The sequence below is a fragment of the Saimiri boliviensis genome, chromosome 17 (genome assembly GCF_048565385.1).
Source record: "Saimiri boliviensis isolate mSaiBol1 chromosome 17, mSaiBol1.pri, whole genome shotgun sequence".
In the NCBI taxonomy this organism is placed as follows: domain Eukaryota; kingdom Metazoa; phylum Chordata; class Mammalia; order Primates; family Cebidae; genus Saimiri; species Saimiri boliviensis.
The window spans coordinates 12247280-12273939 of record NC_133465.1 but is presented as its reverse complement, the minus strand read 5'-3'; the positions used below and the strand labels follow the sequence as shown (position 1 = coordinate 12273939).

The window sequence follows — 26660 nt, the reverse complement described above, 5'->3', positions numbered from 1 at the left end:
CAGGGATCCGCCGGGCGCGGTGGCTCAAGCCTATAATCCCAGCACTTTGGGAGGTCGAGGCGGGTGGATCACGAGGTCAAGAGATCGAGACCATCCTGGTCCACATGGTGAAACCCCGTCTCTATTAAAAATACAAAACATTAGCTGGGCATGGTGGCACGTGCCTGTAATCCCAGCTACTCAGGAGGCTGAGGCAGGAGAATTGCCTGAACCCAGGAGGCGGAGGTTGCAGTGAGCCGAGGTCGCGCCATTGCACTCCAGCCTGGGTAACAAGAGCGAAACTCCGTCTCAAAAAAAAAAAAAAAAAAGAAGAAGCAGGGATCCTGGCAGAGCTTTGCAGCTTTGGGTGTGGGACCGGGAGGAAGGGCTCGCGAGAGACAAATGCTCTTTGAAGGCCTCGCAGTGCTTGGCCGAGTGCCTGGCACAGAAAAGGCGGGCAGCAAATGACGGTGAGCAAGGAAGACACTCAGGGGCAGTGAGTGAGTGACGGCAGGAACGGAGGGTGACGTCGGCTCGGGACCTGCACGGCCGCGGCGGCCGAGAGGGGCGGGGCTTCCCCGACGGCCAATAGGAACCACGGATTCAGCCCCGCCCTCGCCCCTAGCTCCGCCCAGTGCCGCACGTCGCTCGCCGGTCGCCGGAGGCGCGCGCAGCCGCCCAGCTCCCGGAAGTGCGCCCGGAGCCGGCGCCGCGAGCCGAGGTGAGCGCGCGTGCGGGGCGGTCCCGGCCTCCGTCCGCTCTGGGTCAGGCCTGGCGCCATCGGCGTCCGCACCTGACTCGGCTGGGCACCCCGGAGCGGTGGAGTGTCTACGCGGGCTCCCGCGCCCGTGCGTCTGGGAGCGCGCGCGGGGGACCTGGCGAGCGCGGGGCCGGGGCAGCCATGGCTGGGAGTGAACCCTGGGTGCGGGGGGATCTGTGAACCCAGTCCCGGCCCTGCGTTCCTGCGCCTGTGCGCCCCGCGGGACCGGCCGGGTCTCTGCGCTGGGACAGAAGGCGGGGTCCTCCCCGCTGCCTTCCCCCGAGGGCATTTTTAAAGATGTTATTTGAAAATGAGCTTAGGAAAGAGGAAACTCGATGGAATGATGCTCGGAGTCTCTCCCTCTCGTCAGAGTGCTGTTGGCATTTGGGGGGCGCATGGTGGAGACGACTCCGATGAGCAGCGCTGCCCTGGCCTCGAGCACTGAATGTCGGTGACCCCAGCTGCTTGTGACAACCACAAAACGCCCCCACAAATCACCAGACGTTGGCAGTTCTTCCCAAAGCAAAGGCATTAGATCTTCCTGGGTTTTAATCTGGCTGCGCCTTGTGAGCCTCAGAGGTTCCTGAGTTGTACACCAGGACGATTGTGACAATTAGAAATACATGAGCTGGGCCTAATAATGAGCCGATGCATAGTATGTGCTTAACAAATGGTTACTTATATATGTAACCATGTGTGTAACTGTGTATATATTAAGTATACTTACCTAGGATGCACATTTAAAAATTCATTCTGTTTGTTAAAGGCTTAATAACAGGTGTAAGGGATAACTTTAATTTTTTTCATAACTAATGGGGGCAAGTCCTCATGAGGTCATTGGGATGTAAACGCTATTAAACAATTTTAATACTCTCTAAAGTAATTTAATTTAATTTTTTTTTTTTTTTTGAGACGGAGTTTCGCTCTTGTTACCCAGGCTGGAATGCAATGGCGCGATCTCGGCTCACTGAAACCTCCGCCTCCTGGGTTCAGGCAATTTTCCTGCCTCAGCCTCCCTAGTAGCTGGGACTACAGGCACGTGCCACCATGCCCAGCTAATTTTTTGTGTTTTTAGTAGAGACGGGGTTTCACCATGTTGACCAGATGTTCTCGATCTCTTGACCTCGTGATCCACCCGCCTTGGCCTCCCAAAGTGCTGGGATTACAGGCGTGAGCCACAACGCCCGGCCAGTAATTGAATTTTAAACAGCCGAGACATTTTTCTTACTATGTTACCTGGGAGCATAATATTACTAAAACAAGATTTAAATATTGTATAAAATCTGTAGTTTTCCCAAAATGTCATTTCACTTAAGTAGTATCTAAAGTGCTATCTTAATTTAGGAAACAAATTGGAATAAGTTTACAGGTTAGTATCTTTCTATCTAAAATGTTGCCACTTGTAATTTGAAACTCTTGAGCCAAGCAGGTTGGATTTACAAAGTGAAGGATTTAAAAAAATATATTCCTTTTTTAAAATGTTACTTGAAACTGCAGGTTTACCTGTGGGCAGTGCTTCAGCTGCTTTCCTGGTGGTTTGATATGCTGTTTTTATTATCACTCAGTATGAAAACATATTTTAATTTCCTTTGTGAGTTTTTTCTTTGACTATGGGTTAGTTAACAACGTTATTTAATAATTTCCATAAATTTGGATTTTCTAGTTATCTCCTTACTGATTTCTAATTTAATTGCACTGTGATCAGAGAATATATTCCAACCCAGGAACCTCTAAAGTTTTCCATTTGACCTTTCTGGTTTTTGTTTCTCTTGTGTTCCTTTTCTATCAGATTTTGCGTTTGTCAGTGGTGGGTTGTTTTTTTTTTTTTTTTTTTTTGGTATTGCTTTAATGGCTTTTTAGCAATACTACCTTGTGTAATATTTTTTAGAGCTAACTTTAAGGTATAAATCATTTGAAAATTATACACATAGTCTGTTTTGATGAATATCATTTTTGCACTTGAAATGAATATATACTTCACAGTTCTTGTAAAGTCAATTAGAGCAAGTCGGTTGATAGTGTTCAGATTTTCTGCCTTTACTGACTTTTTTTTATTTTGGAGATGGAGTCGTGCTCTGTCTCCCAGGCTGGAGTGCAGTGGTGCAATCTCAACTCACCGGAACCTCCGTCTCCCAGGTTCAAGCTATTCTCCTGCCTCAGCCTCTCAAGTAGCTGGGATACAGGTGTACACCACCATGGCCTGCTAATTTTTGTATTTTTAGTAGAGACAGGATTTTGCCATCTTGGCCAGGGTGGTCTCGAACTCCTGACCTCAGGTGATCCTCCCACTGCGACCTTCCAAAGTGCTGGGATTACAAGCGTGAGCCACCACACCTGGCCTGAGTTTCTTTTTAAGCAAAAAATAAATATAATGAGGACCACATAAAAAAATTTGGTATTGGGTTACGGTTGACCCTTAACACAGGGTTGAACTGCAGGGATCCATTTATACATGGATTTTTTAAAATTTTTTTTTTTTTTTTGAGACGGAGTTTTACTCTTGTTACCCAGGCTAGAGTGCAATGGCGCGATCTCGGCTCACCGCAACCTCCGCCTCCTGGGTTCAAGCAATTCTCCTGCCTCAGCCTCCTGAGTAGCTGGGATTACAGGCACGCGCCACTATGCCCAGCTAATTTTTTGTATTTTTAGTAGAGACGGGGTTTCACCGTGTTGACCAGGATGGTCTCGATCTCTTGACCTCGTGATCCACCCGCCTTGGCCTCCCAAAGTGCTGGGATTACAGGCTTGAGCCACCGCGCCCGGCTTAAAATTTTTTAAATTTTTTATTTTTTATTTTTTGAGACGGAGTTTCACTCGTTACCCAGGCTGGAGTGCAATGGCGCGATCTCGGCTCACCGCAACCTCCGCCTCCTGGGTTCAGGCAATTCTCCTGCCTCAGCCTCCTGGGTAGCTGGGATTACAGGCACGCGCCACCATGCCCAGCTAATGTTTTGTATTTTGAGTAGAGACGGGGTTTCACCATGTTGACCAGGATGGTCTCGATCTCTTGACCTTGTGATCCACCTGCCTCGGCCTCCCAAAGTGCTGGGATTACAGGCTTGAGCCACCGCACCCGGCCTTATACATGGATTTTTGTCTGCTTCTGTGACTCCTGAGACTGCAAGACCAACCCTTCCTTCTCCTCCTCCTGTTCCTTGTCCTCTTCAGGCCACTCAGTGTGAAGATGGTGAAGATGACGGCCTTTGTGGTGATTGACTTCCAGTTAGTGGATAGTAAATGTAGTTTCTCTTCCTTGTAATTTTCTTTCTTTTTTTTTTGAGACGGAGTTTTGCTCTTGTTACCCAGGCTGGAGTGCAATGGTGCGATCTGGGCTCACCGCAACCTCCGCCTCCTGGGTTCAGGCAATTCTCCTGCCTCAGCCTCCTGAGTAGCTGGGATTACAGGCACACGCCACCATTCCCAGCTAATTTTTTGTATTTTTAGTAGAGATGGGGTTTCACCATGTTGACCAGGATGGTCTCGATCTCTTGACCTCGTGATCCACCCGCCTCGGCCTCCCAAAGTGCTGGGATTACAGGTGTGAGCCACCGCGCCCGGCCTAATTTTCTTAATAATATTTTCTCTAACTTATTTTATCAGAAAAATACAGTAACATGCAAAATGTATGTTAACTATTTAAAGCATCAGTCAACAGGAGGCTGTTAAGCTTTTGGGGAATCAGAAGCTATATATGGATTTTCTACTATGTGGGGGTTGGCACCCCTAACTCCTACATTATGCAAAGGTCAACTATAATTCTTTTGACCTCACTGTTTCGTTTCTTGGCCCTTGGAAAAATTTGGTGTTTTGGAGGCCGGGCGCGGTGGCTCAAGCCTGTAATCCTAGCACTTTGGGAAGCTGAGGCGGGTGGATCACGAGGTCAAGAGATCAAGACCGTCCTGGTCAACACGGTGAAACCCCATCTCTACTAAAAATACAAAAAATTAGCTGGGCATGGTGGTACATGCCTGTAATCCCGGCTACTCAGGAGGCTGAGGCAGGAGAATTGCCTGAACCCGGGAGGTGGAGGTTGCGGTGAGCTGAGATCGTGCCATTGCACTCCAGCCTGGGTAACAAAAGCGAAACTCAGTCTAAAAAAAAAAATAAATAAATATGGTGTTTTGGGAGGCTGAGGTGGGTGGATCACGAGGTCAGGAGATTGAGACCATCCTGGCTAACAGGGTGAAACCCCATCTCTACTAAAAATACAAACATTAGCTGGGCATGGTGGTGGGCACCTGTAGTCCCAGCTATTCGGAGACTGAGGTAGGAGAATCCTTTGAATCCGGGAGGCAGAGGTTGCAGCTAGCTGAGATCACACCACTGCACTCCAGCCCGGGCAAAAGAGTGAGACTCTGTCTCAAAGAAAAAAAAGGAAAAATGAAAAAATTTGGTATTGTTTGTTTGTTTTAGTTTTTAAATGATTTTCCTATTAGGATAAATTATTTGGGTGAAATGGTAAGGATGAAGACATTGTTTCCTACGCCTTAAGAAATAAGCAGCTACAAAAAGCTGGAGTATTGTACTGATCTCTAAGCTGGATCCCCAAGTCAGTGGGTATTTTTTAATTTATTGTGGTGATTAGTCGTAGGGAGAAATGATGACCACCAAATTCTTCATAACATTTAAGGATTTACCCAATAATCCTGTATTATGATTACTTGCAAGAAAGTTAACTAGAAATAGTGGATGATCCGTTTAAAATAACAATATTTTGTCATTTAATATTTCTCCTTCTGTCTTAGTTGTGCTCTTCTAAATTTTGATACTGTTCACATAAAATAGTGATTATTTATATCAAGGCTATAGGAGTATTTTCAAGGTAGTTAGTCTTCTCAATTCTCTTTAACCCCGAGCTTGAAAGTGTCAGGTATGATACTTGTTTTTTTTCACAGATTCTCAAACAGACCTGTTTCAATATGGTACTCAAAAGAGGTCTCTTGGAAATTTCATTATACCTTTTTGGGAAGACTTGTTATTTTTAACTTTCTATTTATTAGGAAAGCGTCTGAATGTTTCAACATTAGCTTTTATTCCTGGGGCACTAACATCTTTTTCCAGCTTCATTTTTTAGAATGCAGATATATAGATGAAGATGTAGAAGTGTTCTGTAGAAGAGCCTTTTACCTGCAAATCTGTAATGAAAATGCTTCTTATGACGCATTTTACTCTTCATTTTGTTTGGGCATTTGAAGACCAAGAAAGAGCATTCGAAAATGGGCAGGGAGATTGTGGCTGTTTATGTATGGTATGGTATCAGTAGTTTGCTTTGTGGCTTCAAGTTTATAATCTTTCAAAATAGAATCATGTATCCATTGAGCAATTTCAAAAGCTCCATAGTTGACTCCAAGGCTTCTTGGGTAGGGCATATGAATTTGTTTTTTCTGGAAATGTGTCCCCCTCCTGTGTATACCTAACTCAATCTCATTCCTTTTAGTCTCATTCCTGGTGAGGACCTAGTTCTTTCCAGAGACAGTTCCACTTCAGAAGCACTTTACTTAAAAGGACTTGCCAGGCTGGACAATGCCCATTGACCTGGGGCAGGCCCTAGGCCTGCTGCCATCACTGGCGAAGGCCGAGGACTCCCAGTTCTCTGGATCAGATGCTGCCCTTCAAGAGGAACTCTCCAGCCCTGAGACTGCACGCCAGCTTTTCAGGCAGTTCCGCTACCAGGTGATGTCTGGGCCTCATGAGACCTTGAAGCAACTTCGGAAGCTCTGTTTCCAGTGGCTACAGCCAGAGGTTCACACCAAAGAGCAGATCCTCGAGCTCCTCATGTTGGAGCAGTTTCTGACCATCCTGCCTGGGGAGATCCAGATGTGGGTGCGGAAACAGTGTCCAGGAAGTGGAGAAGAGGCAGTGACGCTTGTGGAGAGTTTGAAGGGGGACCCCCAGAGACTGTGGCAATGGGTAAGCAGAGGGTATTATGATCTGGGAGTGAAATAGAGCTCCTCTTTGGTCCTATCAAGTGTGTTGTCTTTTTTCTGATACCACTTATGACACCAACTGGGTGGGGCTTTTCATACCAATGGCCAATTCTCTGATTCTCTTAACACCACTAGAGTGCTCAGCCATTCAGTTCTGAAGCTAACCGTCTGGAGTCAGCACAACTCCACAGGTTCAGAGCGCAATCCGAGACGGCTACTCCTGCTCTCAGATGCCAATCACAAGTGCCAGGGGCTACCTGTACTTCTGACAAACTGGCTATACATTCGGAGGTTCCCACCATCTTCTCTTCAAGTTTGATAATTACTTAGAATGACTTATAGAATTTGGGGAAGGATTTTACTTAGTATTACTGACTTACCATAAAGGATTTAACTCACTAACAGCCAGAGAGAAGAGCTTCGTACAGCAAGGTGTAGGGGAAAGGGTATGGAGCTTCCCTGCCTATCCTGGCATGCTACATTACCAGTACCTCAATGAGGTCAACCATTTGGAAGCTTCCTGAACCCCATGGTTTAGGGATTGTTATGGAGGCTTCACTACTTTGGCACACTTGATGTAATCATTTGCCATTGGTGATTGAGTATCTCCAGCTGCCCTCCCCTCCTCAGAAGATGTGGGGAGAGACTGGAAGTTCCAACCCTTTTTTTTTTTTTTTTGAGACAGAGTTTTGCTCTTGTTACCCAGGCTGGAGTGCAATGGCGCGATCTCGGCTCACCGCAACCTCCGCCTCCTGGGTTCAGGCAATTCTCCTGCCTCAGCCTCCTGAGTAGCTGGGATTACAGGCAAGCGCCACCATGCCCAGCTACTTTTTTGTGTTTTTGGTAGAGACGGGGTTTCACCATGTTGACCAGGATGGTCTCGATCTCTTGACCTCGTGATCCACCCGCCTCGGCCTCCCAAAGTGCTGGGATTACAGGCTTGAGCCACCGTGCCCGGCCAAGTTCCAACCCTTTAATCTCTTGGTTGGTTCCTCTGGCAACCAGCCCCCATACTGAAGCTGTCTAGGAGCCTAGCATAAATTCAGGTGTGGTTGAGAAGGGCTCATTATGAATAACAGAGGCTCTTCTTTCACTCCTGTCACTCAGGAAATTACCAGGGCTTTAGGAGCTCTTTGCAGGAACTGGGGACAAAGACTAAATGTATATTTCTTGTTATACCACATCTGGGTCCCCCCCATACCTCACCTAATTCTAATACTCTCTGACTCTGAACACCTTTTAGCTATTGGGGATTGAGGGTAAAGTCTCCCAGCACATTCCACTTTCAGGCTAGAATATTTGAGAAGTTATTCAAAAGATACCTGAGTTTTAACTGGTGGGGTATGTCCAGTAGAGGCACAACATTCATGGGATGTCTTGAAGGTCTCCCACTCCTGGTTCAGGCCTCAGCTTTTGGTGTCTTTGGGATATTTCTTTCCCTGGTTCCTGCTGGACTAGAAGTAAAAGCTGGTTTTCTCTTTCTCTACTCCACATCCCTAGACACTGTCTTATGTTATGTTGTAGAGGGTAAGCTTTGTATCTTTTAGAGATCCGTACTCTGGATTCTTAAGTAATTATTAATTAACATATGGTCTCTAGATCAGTATCCAGGTCCTAGGACAGGACATCTTATCAGAGAAGATGGAATCTCAAAGCAGCCAAGTGGGGGAAGTGGAGCCCCATCTTGAAGTGGTGCCTCAGGAGCTGGGAGTTGAGAATTCATCCTCGGGGCCTGGGGAGCTTCTGAGCCACATTGTGAAAGAGGAATCTGATGCAGAAGCAGAATTAGGTGAGGATGGTGCTGTATGGTATTCTCTTGGAGAGATTTTGGGACTGTGATTAGTAGGCCTAAGTGTGAGTTGAAATGGTATGATGCTCAGATTGGGGTATCCCTGAGAGGTTTGCACACAGGGTAGACCTAAATAAACCAATCTTGTTTGGAGAGGCAAAGTCTGTGTGTTAAACTGCTTTATGACTGGGCCAGACCATCTGGATTTTGGCTCAGAGGAAGGAGGTGGGAGAAAATATGGGTGAGACTGGAAGGTTGGAAGGAGTTGGAGTTTGTCAGGAAGATAAACACAAGTCTTGAAATATAGATGGCAGTACAGATATTGTTCTGATTTGTGAAGAATGTTATCTGCTGCCTCTGGGGAGTGGTTAAGGAAGACAACCAGATTCTGAAAACTTCCTCTCCTCACTTCAGCCCTGGCTGCCTCCCAGCCTGCCGGATTGGCGGAAAGGCTGATCAGAGACCAGGACCTCGGAACCTCACTGCTCCCAGCAGCACCTCAGGTGAGCTGAGGTACAAAAAAGGTGCAGGGGAAACTTTCTACTTTTCGTGATCTCTTTCTCCTGCCTCTCTTCACCCATTCCCCATCCTGAGGAAACCTCTGATCTGCTGTCACCATATGTTAGTTTGCTTTTTCTAGAGTTTTGTAAAAATAGAATCATGCCAAATGTATTCTTATCTTTGTTCTTATGCATATAATGTGTATATATATGGCTTCTTTCTCATTTTTTTAAACAGTTTGATTTTGATGTGCCTTGGAATAATTTTCACATTTCATGTAGTTGGGATTCATTGAGCTTCTTAGATCTGTGGGTATATAGTTTTCATTAAACTGGAAAAATTTTTGGCCATTATTTCTAAAGCATTTTTTTTTCTGTCTTGCTTATTTCTTCTCTCCTTTAAGGACTTGGGAAATAATATCTGTGGAATGTGTATAATGATAATGTATATATATGTATCAGAGCTCTTCAAGTTGTCCCACAGCTTACTGATTTTTTTTTGAAAAATTATATTTTTATGTCTTCAAGTTCATTTACCTTTTTTTTTTTTTTTATAGCATCTGATCTGCTATTAATCTCATCCAGTATATTTTTCATCCTGTTTTTGAAGTCTTGGTGTTTCATTTAGGACAGTTTCTATTTTTATGTCTTCAAGTTCATTAATCTTTTCTTCTTACAGCATCTAATCTGCTGTTAATCTCATCCAGTCTATTTTTCATTTTAGATAAATTTTTCACCTCTGGAAGTTTGATTTAGGGCTTTATTTTATCTTTCATGTCTATACTTAATGTGTTCAATCTTTCCTCTAGCTTCTTTAATATATGGAATATAGTTACGTTTGTATTCATATCCTTATCTATGGATTACTACCTGTATTGGTTCTGGGTCAGTTTTGATAGATTGATTATTCACATTACGAGATTGTTTTCCTGCTTGTGTGCCTGGTAATTTTTGTCTTTTTTGTTTGTTCGTTTTGAGACAGGGTCTCACTTTGTCACCCAGGCTGGAGTGCAGCAGTGTAATCAGCTCATTGCAGTCTTGACCTCCTGGGCTCAAACCATCCTCCTGCCTCAGCCTCCTGAGTAGCTAGAATTATAGGCATGTGCTACAATGCTTGGCTAATTTTTAAATTTTTATGTAGAGATAGTGTCTTACTATTGTGCCCATGCCTGGTAATCTTTGATTGGACATCAGACATTGTGAATTTTGCCTTGTGGGGTGCTAGATGTTTTTGTATTACTATAAATGTTCCTGAGCTTTTCTATAGGATGCAATTATTTGGACACAGTTTGTTATATGGCACCAGAGAAACCTTTAGTCTAGTATTATTTTTTTCCATGCCAAGGCACTTCTCTTTGGAGTATTCTGAGTAGTCTGATGCCCCTTCATATACCAGGTTTTCCACTCTGCCTGGTGGAAATATAAACTATTTCCAGCACTGTGTGAACTTAGAGGATTGTTTCCTCTGATTCTTTTGGGCGGTTATTTCCCAGACTTTGGAGGGGGCGCTCTGTCGATCTCTGGAGCTTTCTGTTTGCACAGCTTCCTCCTCTCAGATTTTTCTACCCTGTCAGCTCTAACCATCTTGGCCTTCTCAGACTCTAAGCTCCTTTTGCTCATCTCGGGAAGGATCCCTGGCTCAGCCGGGGTTCCCATTCCTGTGCCGCTGCCCGGACCCTCTGTCTAGGCAGTATGTTTGGATAACTAGAGCGCACTGAATTTGTTTTCCCACGTTCAGGGATCTTGTTCTGCTCTGCTCTGTGTAATGTGCAATGTCTGAAAACGATTGTTTCATACATTTTGTCCCGTTTTCAGTTGTTTCAGACAGAAGGTAAATCCAATAACTCCTAATACTTCATTTTTGCTGTACATAGAAGTCTCTGGGATAGATTTATCTTGGTATGTAGTTAACAATTCTGAAAAGTTGAATTTTGTAAAAATAATTTTTTTTCAGGAACCTGTATACCTAATTAAAATGTTTGAAACACTGAGGGAACTCTTGGGACTTGGCGTGCAATGTACCATAGAGTGAAGATGAAAACAGAGAAGGCAGTAGGTGGTGCTTAATGCAGTGTTTCAGACCAGGGTCTGAGCTCCAGCTCTCCATGCTCAGAGATAAAAAACTCGAATACCATTTTCATAGTTTACTCTGGGGAAAGGTGGATCGGGAGGTGGCAGCGGAGAGACATGCCTTTTTAGTGAATCAGAGGTACCCTTCTGCCTGCTTTCAAGGTCTTCAGAAACCAGATTCTTAAGCAGGACATTGCTAGGTAAAAAAGATTTGGGTATTCTGTGAAATACGTCAACCAGGCTTGGAGGATTATTGTTGTTTCTGTAGTATGTACAGAGTATCCTCACCTGTTCTGGATAACTTAAAGTCAAAAGATTCAAAATCCTCATCAGCACCAATTTGTTTTTGACAACTGTATTTAAATATACGTGTGTATCTGTATTTCCCTACATTTTAGTTAGCAACCATTCAAGCCAAACAAACAAAAGTCATTCCTACCCAATCTGAATATCCCCTCCAAACTAGCAACAGTTATTTGCATCAGAAAGACTTTGATATTTAATGGAATCCTCTGGAAGTAAAGGGAATTTTTAAATTAGTCACTCTCTCTAATCTCTTAAGTAAATGAGGAACTTCATAAATAATGCCAGAATAATGATATGGTATCACTGCCACTACACAGTAGTATTTCATTAGTAGAAACCATGGCTCAGTCGGAACCTCACATAGACTCCAGCAATGCATTTTCAAACTTAAAGGAAAGGAACACGGAAGTAACTCAGTGCAAGTCAGTTGTGGTAATACCTCATAAACCCACAAGATGGTGCTGCTTCCACACACAAAAAAGAATTTTCCCATCAAATCCCTTGCTTGTGTCTTTCAGGATGGAAAGTTAGGCTTTCCCTTCTCTTCCAAAGAAGAGGAAAAGGCAAGCTGGCTGCCACTGGTATCTTGCCTCTTCAGTAGGAGATTTTATTTGAATGTCCCCAGCTCCTCGGAGGTTCTTTTTTTTTTTTTTTTTTTTTGAGACGGAGTTTCACTCTTGTTACCCAGGCTGGAGTGCAATGGCGCGATCTCGGCTCACCGCAACCTCCGCCTCCTGGGTTCAGGCAATTCTCCTGCCTCAGCCTCCTGACTAGCTGGGATTACAGGCACATGCCACCATGCCCATCTAATTTTTCCTATTTTTAGTAGAGACGGGGTTTCACCATGTTGACCAGGATGGTCTCGATCTCTTGACCTTGTGATCCACCCACCTCGGCCTCCCAAAGTGCTGGGATTACAGGCGTGAGCCACCGCGCCCGGCCCACCTCGGAGGTTCTTTGAGTAAATTTGTGTCTAAGCTGGAGGTACCCTGTTAGTGCTCCTGAAGCAACTTTTCAGCTCCTGAGCTGATTTTGGTGGCTGTATCCTTTGCTGCCTTGTACTCTTCTTGGTAGCTACTGTTCTGCTGTTCATGGAATAGGTCCTGTGTCAGCAAGCCAGGCAGCCAGGTAGATGTTACTGTGACCAAAAAGACCGAGAACTCCTATATTCAGCAATGTTTGCTCAAGTGGTTATTTTTAGGAGCTTGTTGAAATAGCTGCATTCACAGAAGATTAAAAGAATAAACTGCTAGCTGTTTATACATTAAAAGTTAAAAAATTTAAAAGTCACATTAAAAATGTGGTTATAATTAATAGTTGACTTTGTAGGCCATGTGGGGAGGCTCATGCCTGTAATCCCAGTACTTTGGGAGGCCAAGGTGGGCAGATCACCTGAGGCTGGGAGTTTGAGACCAGCCTGACCAACATGGAGAAACCCCGTCTCTACTAAAAATACAAAAAAATTAACTGGGCGTGGTGGCAGGTGCCTGTAATCTCAGCTATTCGGGAGGCTGAGGTAGGAGAATCACTTGAACCTGAGGGTTAGAAGTTGCGGTGAGCCAAGATCGCACCATTGCACTCCAACCTGGGCAACAAGAGCAAAACTCTGTCTCAATAAGTAAATAAATAAATAGTTGACTATGTAATTAAGTATGAGGTCACTTTTCAGCTTTCTATCCCTTCCACCCAAAAACATCCAAACTCTCTTTCGCTTGTTTGTTTGGCTTAGCACCTGCTAATTAAACACTTTTTGGTGTCTCCTTTCTCCTTGAGCTATTTCTACTTCCCTTTGATGTGCTAGGGGGCAGACTTGATTAGGACTGAGAGTAGATTAGTCCGTTTTCACACTGCTGATAAAGACATATCTGAAACTGAGCAATTTACAAAAGAAAGAGGTTTAATTGGACTTACAGTCCCAATTGACTGGGGAGGCCTCACAATCATGGTGGAAGGCAAGGAGGAGCAAGTCACGTCTTACGTTGATGGGGGAAGGCAAAGAGAGAGCTTGTGCAGGCAAACTCCCGTTTTTAAAGCCATCAGATAATGTCTTACTCACTCTTACGAGACCAGCACAGGAAAGACCTGCCCACTTGATTCAGTTATCTCCCACCGGGTCCCTCTCACAACACGTGGGAATTATGGGAGCTACAAGATGAGATTTGGGTGGGGACACAAAGCCAAACCATAGCACAGAGAGCCTTCCCTGAATAGTATATTGTGTACAGTAGGAGGATGACTTAGTAATTCCTCTCCTCATTTCTGTTCTCTGAAGCCTGGCTATTCATGACTGTCAATTTTGGGGTTTCTGAAAGGGTGCAGAATCCCTTAATTCTCTCTGCAAACCCTTGGGGTGAGTTTGGGAGGCTGCATGTGATAGTAATAATATATATTACCTACTAAGGACCTGTTTGCTAAGGGCTTTATTTCACCCCAGCAACATATATCGAGTGCCTCTTCTGTCCTGGGCAGAGTCTTGGGAACTGGGAAGGTATTATACAATGGAGAGTATAACAGACAGAGTCCTTTTCTCATGGAGCTTACATTGCTAGTAGAGGCAGCAATCAATCAAATACTTACATGTGTGCATATGCACGTGTACATACACATAAATATTTAACAAGCAGATACATTCTGTGAATAAAACAAGTACAGTGTGCAGTGAACACAGGTGACACTTGCATGATTTATCCCAAACCTCCCAACGCTTGTTTGAGTTTAGTGTCATCATTAGGTGAGGCCTGAAACTCCGGAAGGTTAAGAAACTTGCTCGAGGTTACACAGCTAGAAAGTGGCAAGGTAGGGACTTAAAACTCAGTCTGCCTGACTCCAGAAAATGGGCTGCTGATCCCTCTGCTCTACAATCTGAGCATCTAGTAGTCAACTTCTTGGTGGAAGATTGAAATCTGAATTCACAAAAGCAGACCCTAGCTTTATGGTATTCCCAGTTTTATGTCTCCAGTCTGTTGTTGCATAGGAAAAGCAGGCCTTCTTTTGGAGATTGTCGGGGGACACCTTGCTCCAGAGAACCCACCAGTTTTTTACTATCTGATGTAAGACTTTAAGAGTAGAACTATAAGAGATTTCAAGTATGGCTATAACATCTCTCTCTTTTCTGAACATAGCAATGTTCAGGGTAAAGCTTACAATGCAGTTGACTTTAACTACATTTTACTGATTTGCAGTTGCTTTTCCAACAGATTCCTTTCTAACTTCTGTCTTTTGCTTTTTGAATTTCCTGATTTTAACTAAATAGTGGGACTACCAGGCTCTTCCTGTTCAAAGATCCCTAGTACAAGCACTTGAGTTTAAAAAAAAATAGTATGGAAAAGGCTCCTGTCCTCTGTATGTTCTCCATTTTTAAATAATTCAGCTGAAAAAATGCAGAACGTAAAGTCTAGGCGTTTTCTAATTAGGGAAAGAAATACTGATGCAGAGACTGTTGTTTTCCCTTTGGCCTCTTCATTCCTTGTACCACTCTCCTGGGATTTCTTAGGTCTTGCAATGGCCAGGATACTATGGCACATTTCTTTCTTCACAGCTTTCCTTTAGGCAGGGAAGGCAGGTTCAAATACCCTCATTGGATATTTGGAGTCATGGTATCTCATTGGAGTCATGGTACTGTATTTTTTTCCCCCCAGGAACAGTGGAGACACCTGGATTCTACTCAAAAGGAGCAATACTGGGATCTCATGCTGGAGACCTATGGGAAAATGGTCTCAGGAGGTGAGGGCGTGGGTTAGCCTTATGAAAGGAGAAGGAAGTACTGGAAAACAGGCATTTTCTATGCACTCTTAGAGACATCTGCTGAACTTAAAATTGCTAGATGAAGGAAATCATTAGAGGCATAATTGGGAACTGGGGCAAATTGGAGATAGAATTATAGTAAGAACTTCCTTGTATTGAAAGTATTCAGTGTGCCAGGAACTGTTTGTGGGTACGTTGCATGGAGTAACTTCTTTAATCTCTGAAATGGATGATGGTATTCTCATTTTAAGCCAGATGAAAGTGAGTATCAGATCAAATACTTAGCCACTGCCACATAGCTCGTAAGTGGGCTGAGTTATGATGGAACTCAGTTGTGGCTGGCTCTGAGTCCATGCTCTTTTGTAATAAACCACCCTTGTCAGCCAACCATTAGTGGCATGCCAGTCATGATTCTTACGCCAGCCTGCCAGGCAGTCTACAGACCTTTCTGTTCACCTGCCTAGACTCTTGTTTTTGTGGCCTTTACCATCTGTCAAGGTCATCCTGTGAGTACTGGTGTCTTACAAGCTCCACACGCGGTTCTAAGGTGAGTTTCTACAAGTGTCCAGAGACTTCATATTTTCCCTGATGCGTAAGGTGCTCCTTTGAAAGACACAGCTTGAGCTCCCAGCTTTCCCATTCATCAAGGCCCACCATACATCTTTCTTTCTACAGCAGGCATTTCCCATTCCAAACCTGACCTGACTAATTCAATAGAATATGGGGAAGAGCTGGCAGGACTGTACCTTCATGTCAATGAGAAGATCCCAAGACCCAGCTGCATAGGTGAGTAATCTTTCATTGGTCTGGAATCATTTCTGACTGCCTGTCATTACATTGGAGGTGACTGGGGAGGTGGTGAAGGAAGTGTGTGTTGGGGGAGGGAATATTCCATTATGTTTGTTATAACTAGCCATGATCTGATTGGTTCGATTTGAATATTGCGATTGAGTCTACTTATCTCTGGCTGTTGGGCTGTTGACACATACTTAACCATGGAAGGAAGACCACACGTCAGACCTGCTGCCTTTAATCTTGTCTGTTGTTTTAGCGTTCTTTCTCAGAAAGAGTTAAGATTCACACAAATTGAGACCAATACAAATAGAGTAGAATTTCACTGCAAAGGATTATGTCACAGCCATTATTACCCTTCCTAGCAAGAAATTAAAGTATCTAGACATAAAACAAACAGAAAAACATGTTTTATCTAATTCCTATGCACCTAATATTTATTAAACAGCAACATCAACAAATACTTCTTATAAATAATTTAAGACCGGAGAAGAAGAAATCTGAACTTGTGCTCTTGGAAAACAGCAGTCAACCTTTGCTTTCTACACTTTTTCCAAAACATTCAAGTTATGTGAAACCTAACTGTGAAACCTATACACACACACACACACACACACACACGCACGCACACACACTTTTATATATACAGTAAATCCCAGAACCTCAGAGGAAGAAGAGGACCAAGGATGGGTATTGTTGGGCAAGCCATTCTTTCTCCCCAGTGGGATCTAATTAATTATTTTCTTTTGCTCATATGCCACAGAGCAATTATTAGTTGAGATATATTTGATTTTAATTTTACGCAACATATTTATCATGCTTTCACAACGATTTCTTCTGGAACAGTCTTTTTCAAACTGCATTGCATAACCAATTAGTGAGTTGTGGAATCATTTGATAGAGTTACAACCAGCATTAAAAAAAAGAAGCCGGCCGGGCGCGGTGGCTCAAGCCTGTAATCCCAGCACTTTGGGAGGCCGAGGCGGGTGGATCACGAGGTCAAGAGATCGAGACCATCCCGGTCAACGTGGTGAAACCCCGTCTCTACTAAAAATACAAAAAATTAGCTGGGCATAGTGGCGCATGCCTGTAATCCCAGCTACTCAAGAGGCTGAGGCAGGAGAATTGCTTGAACCCAGGAGGCGGAGGTTGCGGTGAGCCGAGATCGTGCCATTGCACTCCAGCCTGGGTAACAAGAGCGAAACTCCGTCTCAAAAAAAAAAAAAAAAAAAAAAAAGAAGCAACAAGATTGAATAGGAAATATCAGATGCAGGGGGTAGGTCGTGTTTCAGGAAATAATTGTTTAAAATATGTATCTGTGTACTGTGTTTCTATGTAAATATATTGATTACTGCTGTAGCTTGGGCTGCTGTAACAAAATACCATAGACTAAGTTACTTAAACAACACACATTAATTTCTCACGTTTCTGGAGGTTGGGAAGTCCAAGATCAGGGTGCCAGCATGGTTTGCTGACCTCACTTTTCTTGCTGTATCTTCACATAGCAGAGAGGGGGGTTGGCGAGAAGTGGAGAAGAGAGGGGGAGAGCAAGGGAGAGATGCAGGGGGAGGTGAGAGAGACAGAGGGGGGATAGGGAACTAATCCCATCATGAGGACTCTGCTCTTAGGACCTCATCTACACCTAAGCCCTCCCAACGGTCCCAGGCCCCATCTCCACATACCATCATATTGGGGGCTAGGGCTTCAACATAAGAATTTTGGGGGATCACAATTTAGTCCATAGAACTTACCATGTAGTCAGAAAAAATACTGCTTTGGAGGTTGTTGCAATAGGATTTTTTTTTTTTTTTTTTTTTGGATAGACATATTTTTTAGAGCAGTTTTGGGTTTATAGTAGAATTGAGTGGAAGGTACAGAGATTTCCCATATCACTCCTAGTAGTCTAATCTTATTTGCAATATATAGCTCACTGTATTCCTACTCATTGTTTGTTTATTTTTCCTTTATCCCACCTGCTGACATGGTCCCAGTAGATCCTGCCTTTTACTAGATGTGAGGAGTCTACAAGGGCCATCCTGCCTATGATAGGCAAAAAAAAAAAAAAAAAGCTATTATAGGTTCCCATCTCCACTGAAAAACAAAACAAAACAAAACAAAACAAAACAAAACAAAACAAAACTTAGCTGGGTGTGATGGTTGGCACCTGTAATCCCAGCTACTCGGGAGGCTGAGGCAAGAGAATTGCTTGAACTCGGGAGGCAGAGATTGCAGCGAGCTGAGACTGCACCATTGCACTCCAGCCTGGGCAACAATAATGAAACTCTGTCTCAGAAAAAAAAAAAAAAGTGGAAAGAGGTTTAGGAAGATGAATCTGGCAGCAAAGTGTAGGACAGATAGGAAGGGAACACTTGGAGAAGAGGAGCCTGCAGATAGTCAGTGCAGGAGTCCACGTGTGCAGGGAAGAGACCTAGAATAATTGTGGAAGTCACAATAACCAGACGGGAAAGGCCTGGTTTGAAAAATTCAACAGTTTGCCACTTTACCAGATCTGGACTCAGATCGGGGCAAAAGTCCATGCAGCAAGTGAATGTGCTCTTACAGTTGACCATATGGAAGAACAGCTCCTAGTTAAAACAGGCCAGCAGGGGGCAGTCTCAAAAAGCCATATACTTAACACTTCTAATCAAAATCCAAAGGATTAAAGTTTTTAAAGTAGTTATCTGGAAGAATATAACATGCAAGAACATTAAAAAAAAAGTTTTGTAAGAAGAATGTTTCATGAGCGTTAGATCTGAAAATATTGTCTGTTATATTATAAAGGTAAACATCATTAAAATGGTGTGATGCTGATATAAAAATAAATGCACAGATCTGTGGAACAGAAAAGGGAGTCTAGAAAGAGATGGTGGTCTGTATAAGAATTTAACATGATCATGGCTGGCACAGTGGCTCACGCCTGTAATCCCAGCACTTTGGGAGGTCGAGGCAGGTAGATCACCTGAGGTTGGGAGTTCAAGACCACAGCCTGACCAACATGGAGAAATCCCATCTCTACTAAAAATACAAAATTAACCAGGTGTGGTGGCGCATGCCTGTAATCCCAGCTATTCAGGAGGCTGAGGCAGGAGAATTGCTTGAACCCAGGAGGTGGAGGTTGCAGTGAGCTGAGATCGCACCATTGCACTCCAGCCTGGGCAACAAGAGCAAAACTCTGTCTCAAAAAGAAAAAAAAAAAAAAAAAACCCCACCACCAAATTAGGGTAACTAAATTGGTAAAAAACACTTCCATCAACATGACAGATAAATGATTATTTTTGTTAATACAGAAGGAGTGAAAGCAAGTTGATAAGAAAAACGTACTTTCCCAGTAAAATATGGGCAGCAGTTTTTGAGTATGAAAAATAGTTTATAAATGTGATAAAGATTCATCCTTTTATAACTTAAAAAGTAAAATTTAAAATGATGAAAAACCATTTTTCTTCCATCTAAATGGCATATGTTTAAAAATATTCAATATTTAAGTATTGAATACCCACTTCCAGCTCTGCCCAGTTTCGCATGAGAGGATGGCAGAGTTGTTCTGGAAGTTGGGTTGTCTGTAGGTGTCAAGAGCCTTAATATTTATGCCAGTTGACACAGTAATTCTACTTTGAGAAATTCCTTTGAGATATTGATGAGAAATGTGGGCAAAAACTTATGAAGAAAAATGCTGATCACAGCATTATTTATAGTAGCAAAAACGTAATAAAACAAATTAGATTTCCATGGTAGGAGAACAAATTATGTGTTTATTGTGACATCTTCTTGATGGGCCATTGCTCAGCTTTTTAAAATGATATTTATAAAGGCTTTTTTTTAAAGACAAGAGAAAGTGCCTGTCCCATTTGAGGAATATGTTCTGAGGCTTAATTTTATTTTTAGATTCAGGGACAATTTAAGGCTTTTTGACCTAACAAGTTTGGATTTAGTTCTCTAGAAGATGCCCAGATCCCTGGCAGACAATTGAAAAGACCCTAATATATGAAAGAGAAAGGTAAATGGCATCTTTAGATCTATACAGATAAAATAATTTATAAAAGTTGAAAATCTTACCACCAAAATAAACATTTTCTATATGCATCATTAAGTAGTATAACCAAAAACCCAAGTTATGGTGAGAAAAGCAAACTTCCAGTTGTTAGTGTGATTTAATAAAGTGCATGTAAATCCTATATTCAAGCACAGGTCAAAGGGTTTACTTTTATAGTACAGCCTCACTGCATTGTGACTGTGGTAAAATGACACAATGCATCTCACAAATTTGGGGTGTCTTATGAATGGGAGAGGGAGACTCCATATTAAATTGATTAATAAATACCACCATTTACAATTAAATGCTGCCTAGCTGGATATAGAACTGTATATACAATATGGCACAAATTATGTCAGAAAATAGCATATACATGCATACGTATAGGTTAAAAACACTGAAAGGAAATGTATGCTCATAGTTGTTATCTCTGGGTAGTAAGGTTGAGGTAGATTTGGTTTTCTTTTGTATATGTTTCTATCTGTTCAGTTTTTTTTTTGATCGTATTTATCTTTTTTATATAATCAGATAAAATCATTTTAAAAGCAGTAGTATCCTTGTTTTTTTTCCAGGGCCTTAAGAGATACATGCGGCTTATTTATGGAGGGATCAGGACAGCACTCTGAGTGCCCCTCTGTTGCTTAAAAGTCCTCAGCTCCAGAGCTGAGCCAGTTAGCACTGAACCCAGGACAGGGAAAGTAAGTTCCGGCATTCAGGCCATATGGTAGTTTTCTTTTCACTTACTAATGCCCTCTTACTAATGCCTTAAAAAAAAAAAAAAAAGAATGTTTTTTGATGACCTTCTCTTTGACAGATGAGTTAGAAAACAGGGCAAAGCACCTGAACCATTTCAAATCGTCTCTCTTCTTTTAGGGGACAGACAAGAGAATGACAAGGAGAACCTAAACTTGGAAAATCACAGAGACCAGGAGCTTCTGCACGCTTCCTGTCAAGCCTCAGGAGAGGTACCTTCTCAGGTTTCCTTGAGGGGCTTCTTTAGTGAGGATGAGCCAGGGTGCTTTGAAGGAGAGAATCTCCCTGAGGCTCTGCAGAACATTCAGGATGAGGGAACAGGGGAACAGCTCTCTCAAGAAAGGATTTCTGAGAAACCACTCGGTCAGCATTTGCCTAATCCTCATTCAGGAGAAGTGTCCACCATGTGGCTTGAGGAGAAGAGAGAGACCTCCCAGAGGGGGCAGCCAAGAGCCCCCATGGCCCAGAAGCTCCCCACCTGTAGGGAGTGTGGGAAGACTTTTTATAGGAATTCTCAGCTTGTTTTTCACCAAAGAACTCACACCGGAGAGACATACTTTCAGTGTACCATCTGCAAAAAAGCCTTTCTGCGGAGTTCAGACTTTGTGAAGCATCAGAGAACTCACACAGGAGAGAAGCCCTGTAAATGTGATTACTGTGGGAAAGGCTTCAGTGACTTCTCAGGATTGCGCCACCATGAGAAAATCCACACGGGAGAGAAACCCTATAAATGTCCCATCTGTGAGAAAAGTTTCATTCAAAGATCAAACTTTAATAGACATCAGAGGGTTCACACAGGAGAGAAACCTTATAAGTGTTCCCATTGTGGGAAAAGTTTCAGCTGGAGCTCAAGTCTTGACAAACATCAAAGATCCCACCTAGGAAAGAAGCCCATTCAATAGCTGGTCACCATACTCTGTCTGCCCATTTCCATCTCCCAGCCCATTAAAAAAAAAAAAAACAACAACACTCAGCTCCGTCAAGAATAATTATGTCTCTAAGAGGATACCCCTGATAGCTCCTTTTTTCATGGATTGGAGAGGAAAGAATCTGGACATGGCTTTGGACTTGGAGGATAACTTGGATTGGATTTCACAATGGCTTAAATTCTTGATTCTGCCTCAGGAGAAAAACTCTTCATGTTTCCACTCATGCTTCCTTTGGACTTATTGGGGAAAAAGTCTAAATTGGAGATCCAGTTTTAGAAGTGCTTTCTGGGAGGCATTTAATGGGATTAGCTGTAGTCACTGCTTATGGGAAGAACCTGAGATCAGCCCCTTAAAGTGGGTTCTAGAGCAAGTCTTCTGTTCCAGGAGAGAAGGGGAGACCCAAAGAGGAGCAGTGAGCTCATGTGTGTTCTTTGTGATGGGGTGAAACACTAACTTCAAGTGTTCCTTGTTTGAAATAAACTTAGCAGAGTCTCTTCCTATCTTGTTTGAAGTATTCACTGTGTGTTTGACTGTATTTCAAAGCACATTATTTCATAGAGGACCCTAGGCAGTTGAGCTCCAAAATCAGCCCCTTTAAACCTATCAAGTTCATTGTGTAGCAGAACAGTAATAGGAAAGTGCTAGCCTAACGTTCAGAGGATGAGAGTCTGGCCAGTGCTGGCAATGCCTTTATCTCAGGTCACTTTGTTTTTGGTGGCCTCTTTGTGAACCAACCTTCCACTTGATCTCTTGCTTCAAGCCGCCCCTCTTTCTCCTGGCATCCCACATGGGCTATCATTTTTGCCAAAGTGCTCTATGCTTTAAAATTACCTTTATTATACTCTCATTTTGTCTGTGTTAGGAAGAAGTCAATAGTATTGATCTAATTTATAATACTGTCTAGAGTTTTATTAACACATGTATCTAAGCTGTCCAAATGTCCTTGTCTCCACAAGTTACATGCCTCAAAGTGTCCTGCCCGTAGAGTGAGACTTCCCCATTCCCCGCCATCTTCCACCTCCTCCTTTTTGCCTGATCTACTCTGGGTGAGGCCCAGGAAGGATAATGCCAATGTGGACAGAGTTACTTCCCTGGAAACAGATCATTACTAGTTGATGGGAGAGGAGGGACAAAACCCAAGCTGGAGTTCTTGGATTCCAGCAGTAAAATTTATTAACTCCCTTACATCATGCTGATATGAAATAAGGCCTCACTTAGGGGGTGCAGGAACCACAAGGAAGAAAGCAGGAAAATTACAGAGGAATTAGCATTAGATTCCATATTCTCGATGGCAGAGATTTATAGGATGATGGGATTTGAGGTTTTAAATCATGGGTTCTCAAACTGGTCCCGGACCAGCAGCATGGGCAATTTGTTTAAACTTACTGAATCAGAAATGCTGAAGGGCAGGTCACGGCAATCTTTGTCTTAACAAGCTCTCCAGGGGATTCTGATGCCTGTTCAAATTTAAGAACCACTGTTCTAAATAGTAATCAAAAAATTAGGTGTCTGTGGGAACAGACACATAAGGAATACTGGGTCCTCCCATACTTTTCTTACAAATAAGCTGCCTCATAGAGCTTTTTAAAACTCATCAAAACGGTGGAACCCATCAGACTTGCAGTGAAAATTTGTTCCACAGAGATAAATCTAGAAGACTTTTAGATTAAAAAACTTTAAAGGTTTCTTCTTCATTTCCTGTGAAATGATTTAAAGAATGGCAGAGATACTTCCTCTTGTTCACAGTTGTATCCACAACAAATAGTAGGTGTTAGGTTAAAACGTATTGAGTGGATGCATGAATTAATGAAGGATAAATGTCAGTATCGACCTCCCTATCCTCTGCAGCAGGGATCGGCAATATGGCCCATTGCTTGTTTTTGTAAATAAAGTTTGTTGGAATGCAGTCACACTCCTTCATTTACTCATCATTTATGGGTGTCCTACCGTGGCAAAGTTGCAAAGTTCAAACGGAGGCATTGTGGCCTGCAAATAATAAGGTACTAACTAACTCTTTATAGAAAAATTGTGGTGACCCTGCTCCAGGGTCGTGTTTCTCAAACTATAACATGCATACACATTTCTTGGAGAGATTGGTAAAATGGAGATTCCGGATCATGGCTGACGCCAATGCCACTGGTCCAAGGACTGAGTGGAGTAGCCTGGAGCAAGAGTGCCTAGGACAGTATGTGTAACAAGGTCAGGGCCCAGGTGTTTGTGGCTTCTTTCTCTTGGTCTCTACGTGATCATTTGTGACTCAGCAGCTCTCAGATCCTGGGCCAGACACAGTTGAGTAAATCATTTTATTAAGAAAGGTTTAGCATTATGAAATTCTCCTCTTCTAGTTCCTGGGTCCATATTCCTCCAGCTCAGCCTCACTTTAGGCATATCTCTCCAAGTTCCCTAGAGGAATTCTACAGAATTGTGAGTGCTCATGCTTGGTTATCTTTCTAAGTGTCTGCGGTCACCCTTCACCCACCTGTCCCTCTGGGCAGCCTCCAAGCCCAGCCCTTTTCTTTTCTCAGTGGCTCTGCAGGAAGCTAAATCTGGAGAAGCAAGGCCACACCAGCCAGAACCCACTTGGATGGGTTTTCCTTAGTCTTCAGGTTGAAAGTCCACACATAGGTGGGTCCCCGCTGACTAGTCTTGTACACAGGACAGCAATAGACACTGCGGCAGTCCTGCTTGTCTGCAGGAATGGCCTTGATGAACATCACAGGCATAGAGGGTGTCAGATCCTTCAGCTTTGCCTCTGTAATGATCCCAGCCTGAGGACAAAACATGAGAAGAGGCACCTTAGATGCAGGCTGTCTGAACATTGTCCTGCTTTACTGTTCTGTTGGCTCTTGGATAGGTTTCCTAGGGCTGGTGCAATAAAATGCCACAAACTTGATGGCTCGAAACAACAGATTCTCTCATAGTTCTGGAGGCCAGAAGTCCTAAGTCAAAGTGTGGGCAGAGTTGGTCCTCCTGGAGGTTCTGAGGCAGAAACCATGCCCATAGCTTTCCTAGCTTCTGATGGTTGCTGGCAATCCCTGGAATTCCTAGGCTTGTAGATGCATCACTGCAATCTCTGCCTCCACCTTCATAGGGCATCCTCGTCTGTGTCTCTACATGGTCTTTGTGTGTGTGTGTGTGTGTGTGTGTGTGTTTAATGTAATTTGTTTAACTGCAAGCCTGTATGGAATGAATGAATACATTTCCTACTGCTGACAGTAACTCCAAGAGACTGTTACTTGCTATATCTAACAAAATGGTAACCATTATAAAACATGTCCCAACAAAATTTTCCATCTCCTTTTTCTTTTAGATTCTTTCTTAAAAAATTTCAACTCTTAGATACAGGGGGTACATGTGCAGATTTGTTACATGGAAATGTGTGATGCTGAGGTTTGGAGTATGGATTCAATGAATCCTCATCTAGTTAGTGAGCATAGGACTGGACAGGTAGTTTTTATTAAGCCCCACTCCTCCCTCCACCCTCTAATAATCTACAGTGTCTATTTTTCCTATACCTATGCCCATCTGTGTGGTCTGTATAAGAGTACTGGTCATTGGATTTAGGGTTCATGATAATCCAGTATGACCTCATCTTAACTAATCAAATACCTTATGTCTAAATATTCATTCTGGGGTTATGCCTAAACGTGAATTTTTTGGGGTACTACTGAACCAAGTATATCTCTATGTGCATATTCACATGGCCTCCTGGGATCTTCTGGGTCTTCTAACGATTTTGCCCCATTAGCTTTATCTTGACTGCTGAGAGTAGTTTAGTGTCACCTGTCAAGTGGGATATTTGACTATGTACTCTTTCCAGATTGTGTACAACAAGGGTACACTTCTAGAGTTATCCATTCTTGTTCATTTCATTTATCCCAGACATCTGTGCTTGTTTTCCAGTTTCTTATCTGTGACAAAACGTCTTCTCCAATCTCATGGTGACTCACGTTGTTATTAGCCTTTGATGAGGAGTCCTTTCAAAATGCCACTTTAAGCGATACCTATTGGCTCCTCTTTGCCGACATACAACAACATGAAAGGCAGAAGATTCCTGCCCTTTTGAGAGCTCATGAATAAAGAAAGTGGACCAAGGAGGTGAACTAATATCCCCCAGACACACACAGCAGCAGCAGCAGAGATAGCTGACTCCAACACTTTTTGAGCACTGCCTATATGCCAGGCACCGTTCAGGTGTCTTACATAGTAACTCACTTAATTTTTATGATGACACTATTCTTCCATCCAACAGGTGAGGTCTGGAAAGGTGAAACTATATCTCAAGTCACAGAGTTAATAAATGATGGTGCTGGGACTCAGATCCAGCCAGTCTGGTTCCAAAGCCCTTGCTATTAACCTCTCCGCTCTACTCCCTCTGCAAAGCCTATGCTCTTTGTACCCCCGCTGGCTAGATAAAAATGGCTTTATGGCCTCAGAGAAAGAAAGGTTATCTAGATAAAAAGATTCAGGGGTATCTCTTTTAGTGGTCAGACTTCACAGAAGCAATGTGTATTTAATCAGCCCCCAAAAATATGCCCTTTGGTTCATCCCAGGCTTTACCTGTGTGTCCCAGCGGGCGCCTTCCATGAAGAGGCCATGGACGTAGACCCCTTCCCGAGGAGGACTCCTAAACTCTTCTCTGTTCTTCTTTGTCACATCACACTGCAGGGCCATCTGGTCCAGTGGCCACTCATTTCTGCGGGCCGTGGACTGCATGACGGCAGTCAGGAAGGACTGGGGGTTGAAGAAACCTGCCAGCCACACAGTGGAGGGCATTGTAAAGTCACTCGTCCAAGCCTCTAGCTCCTTAATTCTGTTGAAGAGGTCTAGGAGCCAGGCGGCCAGGCCTGCGGTGGAAGGGTAGGCTCGTCTAGCCCAGGACTCTGGCACCATATCGAAGTACAGGGCATTCTGTAAGTTTTCCATGTGGCTGGTCATAGTCAGCTCCCCCTGGAGATAAAAACGAGACGGGGAAAGAGTGAGAAGGTGGGAAGTCCCTGCAAACAACTGGCCTCAGAGACCCCTGGCTCATGGCACCCAGGCAGACAAGAGTTAACTCATCCTCGTTCATTTCATCTGAA

General features: G+C 43.3%; 2 protein-coding genes across 13 annotated transcripts in view; one reads left to right on the top strand and one right to left on the bottom strand.

The window, feature by feature from the left end:
* Positions 1-637: 637 nt before the first annotated feature.
* ZNF18 (zinc finger protein 18) lies at positions 638-21617 on the top strand. 3 transcript variants are annotated; one of them, XM_039476350.2, is made up of 7 exons: positions 638-700; positions 6177-6649; positions 8266-8455; positions 8870-8958; positions 14970-15054; positions 15754-15861; positions 20771-21617. In XM_039476350.2, the coding sequence occupies exons 2-7, from the start codon at positions 6263-6265 to the stop codon at positions 21550-21552; spliced, it is 1641 nt and encodes a 546-aa protein (XP_039332284.2). In that variant the 5' UTR covers positions 638-700; positions 6177-6262; the 3' UTR covers positions 21553-21617. The 3 variants fall into 3 exon arrangements, with proteins under 3 accessions (XP_039332284.2, XP_039332281.2, XP_039332282.2); XM_039476347.2 differs by having other exon boundaries at positions 15751-15861; XM_039476348.2 differs by lacking the exon at positions 638-700 and having other exon boundaries at positions 4276-6649; positions 15751-15861.
* A 66-nt stretch (positions 21618-21683) lies between these two features.
* Positions 21684-26660, bottom strand: part of DNAH9 (dynein axonemal heavy chain 9) — a 346949-nt gene continuing 341972 nt past the window's right edge. For all 10 annotated transcript variants that reach the window (XM_039476345.2, XM_074388185.1, XM_010339862.3 and 7 more), the window contains 2 exons: positions 26140-26529; positions 21684-24347 (listed from right to left, as the gene is read on the bottom strand). In XM_039476345.2, the coding sequence (XP_039332279.2) occupies positions 24120-24347; positions 26140-26529 (618 nt within the window). In that variant the 3' untranslated portion in view covers positions 21684-24119. The remainder of the gene's footprint in view (positions 24348-26139; positions 26530-26660) is intronic.